The 11,800-nt window shown below is 39.3% G+C and overlaps 1 protein-coding gene across 1 annotated transcript in view; it reads left to right on the forward strand.

Moving 5' to 3' along the window:
- tm2d2 (TM2 domain containing 2) overlaps window positions 1–8,258 on the forward strand; it is a 17,925-nt gene extending 9,667 nt beyond the window's left edge. The window contains exons 3-4 of the mRNA XM_034171019.1: window positions 1,447–1,562; window positions 5,376–8,258. Of these exons, the coding sequence (XP_034026910.1) occupies window positions 1,447–1,562; window positions 5,376–5,589 (330 nt within the window). The 3' untranslated portion in view covers window positions 5,590–8,258. The remainder of the gene's footprint in view (window positions 1–1,446; window positions 1,563–5,375) is intronic.
- The last annotated feature ends 3,542 nt before the right edge of the window (window positions 8,259–11,800 follow it).

Below are 11,800 nucleotides of genomic sequence, written 5' to 3' on the forward strand. Positions count from 1 at the left end.
AGAGAAAAGGGAGAGTGGAGGAGATGCGACCGCCCTCATCGGAGTCCCAAGCTTTGTAGGTGGAATTCTTTCCCATTCTTGCTTGATGTACAACTTCAGTTGTTCAACAGTCCGGGGTCTCTGTTGTCATATTTTGCGCTTCACAATGTGCCACACATTTTCAATGGGCGACAGATCTGGACTGCAGGCAGGCCAGTCTAGTCCGCACTCTACTACGAAGCCACACTGTTGTAACATGTGCAGAATGTGGCTTGGCATTGTCTTTCTGAAATAAGTAGGGACGTCTCTGAAAAAGATGTTGCTTGGATGGCAGCATGTGTTGCTCCAAAACCTGGATGTACCTTTCAGCATTGATGGTGCCATCACAGATGTGTAATTTGCGCATGCCATGGGCATTAACACACCCCCATACCATCACAGATGCTGGCTTTTGAACTTTGTGCTGGTAACAATTTGGATGGTCTTTTTCCTCCTTTGTCCGGAGGACAGAATGTCCATGATTTCCAAAAACAATCTGAAATGTGGACTCATCATACCACAGCACATTTTTCCACTTTGTCTGTCCATTTCAAATGAGCTTGGGCCCAGAGAAGGCGGCTGCATTTCTGGATGTTGTTGATGTATGACTTTTGCTTTGCATGGTAGAGTTTTAACTTGCACTTGTAGATGTGATGAACTGTGTTAACTGACAATGGTTTTCTGAAGTGTTCCTGAGCCCACGCGGTAAGATCCTTTACACAATGGTGTTGGTTTTTAATGTAGTGCCGCCTGAGGGATCGAAGGTCACGGGCATTCAATGTTTTGGCCTTGCCGCTTACGTGTAGAAAGTTCTCCAGATTCTCTGAATCTTCTGATTATATTACGGACTGTAGATGATGGAATCCCAAAATTCCTTGCAATTGAATGTTGAGAAACATTGTTCTTAAACTGTTGGACAATTTTTTTTTTTTTTTTGACAGTTGTTCACAAAGTGATGATCCTCACCCCATCTTTGCTTGTGAACGGCTGAGCCTTTTGGGGATGCTCCTTTTATACCCAATCATGACACCCACCTGTTTCTAATTAACCTATTCACCTGTGGAATGTTCAAAACAGGTTTTCTTTGAGCATTTATCAACTTTCCCAGTCTTTTGTTGCCCCTGTCCCACCTTTTTTGAAATGTGTTGCCGGCATCCATTTCAAAATGAGCAAATATTTGCAAAAAAAAAAGCCCATCAGTTTGAACATTAAATGTCTTGTCTTTGTGGTGTATTCGATTGAATATAGGTAGAAGAGGATTTGCAAATCATATTCTGTTTTTATTTAGATTTCACACAATGTCCCAACTTCACTGGAACTGGGGTTGTACAATGAAGGCATGAATTACTTATTGGTCTCCAATATTCAACAGATAATAATAGTAATAATAATGGTAATTGCTGTTCTTGCTATTTGTTTAATCTTTAGTGGGGTGGCCAGACTAAGAAAGAGGTGAACTACACATCAGTTATCTGCATGGCATTAGATGATATCGAGTGTGCTGGACCCAGGGAATTCCGAAGACAAAATGTACCCTGTATCAAGTAAGGATGTACTTGGACACACCTGATTTATATGTTCCTATATCTGCCAGGATGTCTCTCAAGCACTATTTGGGCCTCGACATCCAATCTTGCATCAATTCCAGTATGTTCTATCAGCTTTCTGAAGATGACCTATGCTACCGAATCACTAACCTTGCCAGCACTTGTCCAAGCAGGACACAGGCAATATTATACAAAGCATTTCCCAGCTGATTGAAGACCAGAATAATAAACTAGTTCAGGGTATCAACCGCTGGTGCACATGACAGTTTTAAAAGTAGTACTACAAACCTCCTGACCTGGCCTTCGTGACCACCAGCATCCTGTGATTAGTAACAAGGCCTCACATCCAATCCACTTTATTTATATAGCACATTTCAAAAAACATAAAAGTTTATCAAAGTGCTGCACAGTGATATACACACAAGAACAAAGGTGACACAAAAACAGAGATCAAGAACACAAGACAAAGAACAGAGGTCACACAACTCTCACACTGAGTTAAAAGCCAAGCTGATAGGCATGTTTTTATTTTACATTGATTCAAAAATGTATGTTTAAAGACACCTACATGACAGTAGGAGGCTCACTGGTCCTCACCTGCATCTATCAGCACCCAAAATGTTGTGGCTCGAGGGGCTTCCTTAATCTTGGAATTCCTTGCCCTGTTAATCCAAAATACATTGAACAAAAATATAAATGCAACACTTTTGTTTTTGCTGCAATTTTTCACAAGCTGAACTCAAAGATCTAAAACATTTACTTGGTACACAAAAGACCTGTTTCTCTCAAATATTGTTCAGATAAGATCAACTTTATTTATCCTGAAGGAAATTATTTTGCCAGAGTACAGAAACAGTCAACAGTGAGCAATGTTGTTTTTTTTTTGTTTTTTTTACAATACAACACATTAATGTAAAATGACAGGATGACAGTTGCACAAGATCTTTGACAATATTGCACATAACTCTGAATAACTGAATAACTCTGTTATGTATTCATCCTGCAGAAGGGGGGGGAATTAAACAGTCTGATTGCCACAGGTACGAAAGACCTCCTGTGGTGTTCTGTGGTGCACCTTGGTGGTTGCAGTCTATGGATGAAGGTGCTTTGACATTACGTCAGTGTGGCATGTGGTGGGAGGTGTTGTCCACGATGCTGAGCAGTTTCCTCAGCATCCTCCTCATTGGTACCGCCACCACAGACTCCAGCTCAACCGGCGGGACAGAGCCAGCTCTCCCGATGAGCTTGTTGAGTCTGTTCGTGTCAGCTGCCCCAGCACACTACAGCTTAGAAGATGATACTGGAGACCACTGAGTGATAAAACATCTGCAGCATATTTATGCAGACATTGAATCTTTCTAAATCTGTTAGTGAGCACTTCTCCTTTGCCAAGATAATCCACCCCACCTCACAGGTGTGGCATATCAAGATGCTGATTAGACACCATGATCCATGTAGATGATGGAATCCATAAATTCCTTGCAATTGAACATTGAGAAATATTGTTCTTAAACTGTTGGGCTATTTTTTTCATGCAGTTGTTCACAAAGTGGTGATACTCACTCCGTCTTTGCTTGTGAACGGCTGAGCCTTTTGGAGATGCTCCTTTTATACCCAATCATGACACTCACCTGTTTCCAATTGAGCATTCATCAACTTTCCCAGTCTTTTGTTGCCCCGTCCCAAATTTTTTGAAACGTGTTGCAGGCATCCATTTCAAAATGAGAAAATATTTGCACAAAACAATAAAGTTTATCAGTTTGAACATTAAATATCTTGTCTTTGTGGTGTATTCAACTGAGTATAGGTTGAAGAGGATTTGCAAATCATTGTATTGTGTTTTTATTTACATTTTACACCACATCCCGGTTTCAGTGGAATTGGGGTTGTACAGAAAAGCAAAAAACAAACTGGGTGCTACACGTCGTCTCCTGCAGACGGATGGATGCCAGGAGGTGAGGTGGAATGGATTATCTCAGCAAAGGAGAAGTGCTCACTTAGACAGATTTGTGAACAGTATTTGAGAGAAATAGGTCTTTTGTGTAAATCAAAAATGTTTTTGATGTCTGAGTTAAGCTCATGAAAAATGAGAGCAAAAGCAAGTGTTTATATTTTTGTTCAGTGTAGTTCAACTGGAATGGAGAAAATGAGCAAAACTCACATTTTAGATGCTGCAGAGTATTTTTTGCTGTTATATTTCTTGAGAAATAATTATTAGAATCATACATTTAATTTTCTGCTCTTCAATTCATTGACCATTTGTTTTTAACTGTTCTTTTGAGGCAGTGATGAGTTTGAGATATTTGCAGAATAAGTTGGGTGTTTTATATAATTTAAATATCACAAATAATTTAGAGTAGTTAGTGTTTATGGTGCTGGCAGGGAAAATGGCTCATAATTCGTCCTTAAACACAAATTATTAATTTATGGTACAATATACAGTTCATTCCAACAAAACTGTGGCAACAACACATTACCACTAGGGGCCAATGTTTCCAAACGTGTGAAATCTTTATTTTTTAAACCATGTTTTTAAAGCACATCATGTTCTTCTGGTTTCTCTCAGCATGTAGTTTTGTCTCTGTCGTTCTGATCAATGACAGTTCAAAACGGTTGAATCAGTGCCTGTACGCAGCAAAATCCTCAGTGTTAATTGAACTCAGTAAAATTACTGTAACACTGTTACTGAGTTTGTGTAGTTCTCGCCTGTTCAGAAATAAAGTGATACTTCACTAATGTTAAAATATTAACTCTTTAGTAGTGTCATCCTGCTTGCACTCACCTCATGATGCATGAAAATGTATTTTCAACATGAGAGCAAAACTGTTGAAATATAAACATGCAATGTTTGTGGGCCATCTCAGATAAAATATTAGGTTTGAACCAGAAGTGCAATGATTGAGTGATGATGAATTGATTATTAAATTAATTGCCAAGTATTTTGGTAATTTTCTCTCTTTTTTTAACGTCCAAATGATCTGATTTCAGCCTCTTATGTGAATAATTTCTCATTTCTTTTTCTTTCTCTTCAGATTAAAGTGAATATCTTTGAGCTGTGGGCAAAACAAGACATTTGAGAATGTTTTTGTGTCTTAGGAAGAAGTGAACTTGCATGAAAGATCCCCCCCCCCCCCAAACACACACACAAACTTTTTTTTCTTTATGAATGCCTTTTTGGGCACTTTATATCTCTTATATGTTGACATAAAAAATTAAAATAAATACTTTTTTCACAAAATATTTGAATGCAAGGTTGCAAATTAAATTTTAAAATTTATGGTTCTGATTTTCTAATCAATAGAAAAATAAAATAAATAATTGCTAGATTAATCAGTTAATCCCATCATTTATTTTCAATAAATTGATTGCAGAAGTAATTGTGAGTTGCAGCTCTTGTTTGGACCCACAACCTACAGGTTTTAAGTATACGGCACTGTCGCAGCTTCACCTTTATAAACCCACAGAACGTCATAAGAAATGAGTATTTATTGCCTTTTTTGTCACTAATTTCACAAACAGTAAAAATTACACACTCTGAGTCTGCTACGTTCAACTCTGGAAAAACGAGGCCAACATGCTGCAAGGTGCAACACTAAGTGTTAGATGATTTGTGAGTCATTAACACTAAAATATCAGTCTTCAGATGTTACCACTCCAGTGTTGGCTGCTTGCTCGGTAATGCAGTGATGTCAGGAAGATGAGTTTTGGTGTGTTTCCTGTCATTTGTTTTGTTTGTTTTTGAGAGTTACTCGCAAAATACCGCCTAGATTTTTTTTTTTTTACTGAAGCCTGCTGCTGCTTTTTGTGCAGATACACCGGACATTACTTCATCACCACACTGCTGTACTCCTTCTTCCTGGGCTGTTTTGGAGTTGATCGCTTCTGTTTGGGCCACACAGGCACTGCTGTGGGGAAGCTGCTGACTCTGGGAGGTCTGGGGATCTGGTGGTTTGTGGACCTGATTCTGCTCATCACTGGCAGTCTGATGCCTAGCGACTACAGCAACTGGTGCACCTACTACTGAGACCAATGTAAAGTTTGACCAAAACTTTCTTCTTAGCTGTTGTTTTCTTTCCTTCCTCCATCACATTCTGCCACATTTTGATGAATCCAGGAACTTGGCTTTAGCCTGACTCAGTCATTAACCTGTGGGAGGCTTTGATGGAGGGACTTTAGAGCAGCTGCTTTGCAAAGTGGAGTCCAGGGAATGCTTTAGGGGCTTCTGCAGGTTCCCCACAGGCTCTTGATGTAAGCCAGGCTTAATTTGAGTTTCACTCTGAATGGATTCCTTAGAAATGTTCACAGTTGGACAGTTTATATGAGGATGCCTATTAGAATCACAGCCTTCACTGTACCTGTAACTTTGTCGCTCTGAATGCACTAATGACAGCCATTTAAAACCTATAAAATTTTCCTTTCACATCGAAAAGTTACCTTGCAAAGTTTGGCAGCTGGGTAGAAAGTCTGTGAAAAGCTTCAATGTTAGCTTCTTCAGAGCCACTTTTTATTTCCAGTCCAGTCTAATATGCATCATGCTGGAGTTAAACATCCCCCTTCAGCAAATGGTAAATTATCGGCATCGGGAGGCTGAAAGATTACTAACTGATGTCTAAAAATGGCTCCTGGTGTCTGCTTTGCTTTTTTCTTGAAGTAAATTTTTTGTAAAGTCATTTTACACTCTGTACTCTGACAGACCATTTTAAAAATGGACATGGTTATTGTGACGACGTTGGAGGCACTTTAATGGTAACGGAATTACAATCAGCCAATTTTTAATGGGGAGCTAAAAGATGGCCAGATTTTGCTGCCTTTGTAATTCCGTTACCACAGAGTTATCCTTATATGATGCATTCTCACATGTGACAGCATAGCTCCACCTTCCCATATGTCTAGCGCACTATTTTGTTCCACATGACATTAACTGGGCGACGGCAGCACTCACCCCTCATTATGCATCAGCCTCATTGACCACAGAATGGATGGAACAGAGTGGAAGTGCAACTACCGAAAAAAGGTGTTTCTATTATTTAGACCACCACATTCACATGCACATGTGGTCACCAGATCGAGCCTTTAAGATGATAGAAATAGACATTATATGGATCTTTAATTTGGCAGGTTACATGGTGATAGCATTTGCTGCTTCTCCGTTACTGTGTTAACAACCTGAAGGGATAAACTTATTTATCTTTGTATTCATTTACTCACTGCATTTTATTCTTCCATAGCCTAGGAACACGTATGTCTGTTTTTTTTTATGGTTGCTGTCATTTTGATGAGGTGATAATTTGATTGTTCTGAGGATGTAATGACTTAAAGTTATACAGATATTGATGATCTTCATTGAGTTTCCAGCTAAGAGCTGGTGATGTCATAACAAATAGTCAAATTTGTACTAGGTTACATTTTTCATTGTTGAAGGTTTATATGTTTTTCATAGACAGAGCAGCTTTAATTAGGGGGAAAAAAAAGATCCATGAAGCCATTTAAGGCAGCATCAAACACTGAAGAAGAGCCACCTCAGTATATTGGCTGTTTTCCAACAAAAATATTGCAGAAGGTGTCATATCTTTTCAGCTTTGTTAAAACTCATGTAGTTATCATTTATTAATGGTGTTCAATATACATACCTTAGTTAAAATGAACACTCGTAATAAATGATTAACCATATAAATCTTAAGGTAATATAAATATGGGTAGATTGACAGCTGTTAATGCTTCATTAAATGGTAGTTAATGTTTAATACATTAACTAGTGCCAATTCATGCACCTCTGTGTACCTTAATTAAGGCTTAAAGCTGCAGTGTGTAGGATTTAGGGGTGTTTATTAGCATGAATTAAATATAGCATTCATAACCATCTGTTCCTGCAACAGCAAATTGATGCATTTTCACAAACTTATAGTGAGCCCTTCATATCTACATGGCCGTCATGTTGCACCACTATGTTGATAGAGTAGCCCAAAAAGAACAAAAGACTGAAGAAAAAAAGTAGTATTGGTGGTTGCTCCCCTATAAATTGTTGACTGATTGCTAGTGCTGGCTAGCTGGGGAACGAATCCCGGTCTCCAAAGGGGGGGCATGATATGGGGCAAAATTGTGACTGGTGACTATGCAATTGGAAACCTTGCCACTAGATGACACTAAATCCTGCACACAAGAGCTTTAATTAAAGTGAATAAGGTAAATGAGGGTACATTAATTGACAGTTAACTCAAATGAGCTCTTAGTTAATACTTATTACTGCACTAACTGTCAATTAACAGTCCAACATTACCAATTGTTGTGTGAAATTCTTTTGAAACCATTTAGTGCTGTTTATGGAACGCTGACGTTCTGAAGTCTGTGCTGCACTATGTATGTAATATTGAGCTGCCAAATCTTAAGCTTGAGTTGGGAATAAGTTTATTTTTCTTAAGTATTTATCTTGTCTGAAACATGTGGGGTAAGATGGTCTGTTCCTGGGTTGTTTCAGATCATATGAAATATTCTGTTGATCAAATTGAAGAAAAGAAAATTTAAGCATCCGGATTTGTGAGTTATTTTGTCAGTTTTCCTAAATGTTTTCTTGTACTGTTTAAACTGTTTATTTAAAGAACCTGAATGTTCCGAGACACATTCTCACTGCTCTAAACTGTGTCGTGTTGTATTTGTCGCTGTTCTGATAATGCTATAAAAATATCTGCTACAGCGCATTCTGTTAATTCTCTGATTTTTGATGGATTGTGGTCGATCGATGACGTATCTTGTCTCATCTCAGTACTTCAACATATCGACTTCAACCACGAGGTAAAATTGACTGAACAAACTCGACTACAGCTCCTGTAGCACACAATTATCTGAGAGCTGAATCAAGGATCAGAGGCTGGAAGCTGAAGGAGGAAGACTCGTGTGAAATTCAGGGAGGAGGTGAGACGGGCAGTGGATAGAGGTGAAGCAATTAGGGGCAACTGGAAAATGATTGAAGATGTGATGAGAGAGACAGTGATGAAGATGCTAGGTGTTGAAAAAAAAAAAAGGAATTGGGATGGTTGGAGAGATGATGAAAGTACAAGTGAAGGAGTACAAGGAGATGTGGTGTAAGAAGAAATGAAATGTGGCAAAGGCTAAACTATCAGCATAACATGAGCTGTTCAGGAAGTTGAACACTAAAAAACAAGACTTGTACTGAATGGCCAGACGGAGCCAGCTGAAATAGGTGTGCAGACGGTTAGGGTGAATAAAGAAGCAGTTAAGTGTGCTTGTTTCCAGTGTGGAAGGTTCCCGGATTAAGGCCACCCCTGTCCATTCTCCATGTCATGTGGATTTGCATCAGGAAGGGCATTTGGCGTAAAACTTGTGCCAAAGCAAAATGCAGATCCACCTCCGATCTGCTGTGGAAACCCAGAGTGAAACAAGGAGAAAGCAGAAGCTTACTTTAGGTTGAATGAATAAGTTTTTATTCAGCACGCACGCACATAAACGGAATACCAAAAAAGAATCTCTTACCAACAAAACAAATTGAAAAAACAAGAAAATACAAGATAATACTTTATTGATCTCACAGTGGAGAAATTCACGTTACGTTGGCTCTTAAAAAGACAAGATGAGTGCGAGTGGAGGAAGATATGCATCAAACAGCGTGTACAAGGATAAGCAATAATAATAATACTTGTAACATTACAATAAAATAAGAAAATGAGGTAGAAATAGAATATATATTTATATACATACCAGTCCCGGCGCCAGAAAAAAGATATTAAGGGGGTGATGAGTTTATCCCCCCCCCCCCCCCAAAAAAAGTGTGCACCGGAGGAGACGTGCCTCTGAGTGTGCGTAATGAATTGGGTGCGCTCCTGGAAAGCTTGTGTATTTAGGCTACACCATTGTAAGAGACTGACTGACTAAGAGTAAAGAGTCATGACAGTATTTTTTAAATTATTATTTGAACGTATAGACCCTCGGTCAAATGATCTGCATACCACACAGAGTCGGTGTTCTGTCGAGATGAGGTGCGCCAACTTTTGACACTCTGAGCTGTGACGTACCTTCGTGTTGTCCAAAGGAACACCTCCGTTTTGGCGAGTCAGAGGACAAGTTAGGACAAGCCCAGCTCTCCACAATTTCACTGATACTTACTGGACTGGTAAGCATTGAAAGCCGAGATAGGCATGTCCCAACTTGTCCCATGACACGCCGAAACGGAGGTGTTCTTTGTCTCGCTCAAACAGCGAATCGGTCGTTACGCACGAAGCCTCCGGCGGCTTTCCATGACAAAATCTCTTGTTAAAAGTGAAATCTGCCGGAAAATGGCTGATGTCCAGCTCTTGAGATAACCAGAGAAAGTGCACACGACGGTCTCGTATCCACAGAGCGATCAGCTTAGAAATGATCTGGCGTTTTCTGCCTCGTCGTCGCAGCTCGGAGCGCGGCGGAGCGGTGCGCCGAGCGTCCTTAAGGCCGTCCTTAAAGCTGTAGTAACAGTCCTTATTTGTGAAGCCCGTAAAAGTTTCACCGAAAGCCAGATAAATTTTTCAAATGGTTTCCAAGTTCCTGTCTCTAACAGCTTCTGAAAAAATTCTGATGGAAAAAAAGTCCAAATCATTCCGCCGTTTCCAGACAATGAAAATCCGACGACGGGGGTGGGACCACTCCTTCCACAAGGCGTGCTCACAGGCGAATGACGTCACCGACAGGCGTGGAAAAACACACATGCGCACGAGGGTTCAAGCTTGTCTGACGTAAAAACATATGAATGAAATCCATATAGTTTTTGAAAAAATAAAAAGTACCGTTACTTTATTGACAGACCTCATATATCTCATTTCAACCAGAAAAACAAACACTAAATAAATACAAATGTTAATTCTAAATGCAAAAGGAAGTAATTTAACAATGACTGCAGTGTGATTGTAAAGTAGGATTTCTGTGACATAAACCTCATGATGAATTTTTTTATAGTCATTTAAACTTGTAATTTCGTCAAAATATGTAATTGCCTTTAATGTTATCAGGACAGAGTCATTTCTAAAATATGAATTTGAGCACAATAAGTGGAGAGCTTCTACTTGTGCAAATGTCTTTTGACTTTGATTCGTGGACATTTTTAATGATCTGTTCATTTATTGTTAAAATATAAAATGAAACAGCTTTTTTAAAAATAATAAAATAGTTGCTGTTCAAAGAGCCTTTTATTCAGAAGCAGGTGATGTTCTGCTGGATTCTCGGGACCAGATGAAGGTCTCTTCTGCAGTTTTTAACTCTGGTGGTGGTGCTGAAAAGCAGAGATGTTTTCTTTCGACTGGACTTCGCAGTGTTCGGTTGTCTGCACAGCAAATGTTCCTGATTGGGACAAATAAAAATATTTCTTTAAATATAAAGAAACACTAAACAGTTTATACATTAAAAAAAGGGGGAAAAAAACGTCAAAAAAAAAAAAAAAAAACGATGGAAAAAATGCCCGAAAAAATAAGTTATTTAAAGCGGAGCTTTTGTGGTGTCTGAAAAAAGCTGTAGCTTTATTTGGTAAAAATAAAAAAGACTGAACCATTTACAAATTAAAAGTGTTCACTCAGATCAACTGTGCTAAAAGGCTAAGCTAACGTTAGCCGATCATTAAACCTTCACAGTTAAGTAAACGTCACATTTTATTTTTACATTATTCTCACCTCAGTAAAGCTGCAGAACTAAACTCTGTTGGGCAAACTGGGACTTCGTATATATCCAAAAAGTGGGAGATTTCGGACGGAGTGGGTTTGCTCCATCACCCCGGTGGCCTGGATTGCTCTGCCCAGTGATGATGCCTGAAGTACGGTTTCTCCGTGCAGGTCGGTCCGCTGTCACGGTTCGATCGATATCCCACCAAGACGTCAGTCATCCCTCGGTCGGTGTCACTCCGAAAAGTAGCTGAAAAAAGCTCCCAGCAGGGTGATGGGAGAATCGTTCTGCTGTTTTTTAAAGGTTTTTTTGTGGTTCAGGCGACGCAAATTCAAGATGGTGATCGCTGAACTTTATTCAGATTGTGGAAACAGCCAGAGTGTGACGTAGCAATCACCCCTTGCCGCTTCCGAAGCGACGCGTCTGACGTCACGACGCGTTGGAAACTCACCGCCCCCTGCCGCACTGACAAGCGCAACCCTCAACCTATCAAATCCCTTGAACACAGACACATGCCATATCCGTTTGTTTTAAAATTAATTACTTTAGTTAATTAATTTGGTTTATTTGTTAAATACGTGATATTATTGAATAACTAA

The sequence above is a fragment of the Thalassophryne amazonica genome, chromosome 5 (genome assembly GCF_902500255.1).
Source record: "Thalassophryne amazonica chromosome 5, fThaAma1.1, whole genome shotgun sequence".
Lineage (NCBI taxonomy): Eukaryota > Metazoa > Chordata > Actinopteri > Batrachoidiformes > Batrachoididae > Thalassophryne > Thalassophryne amazonica.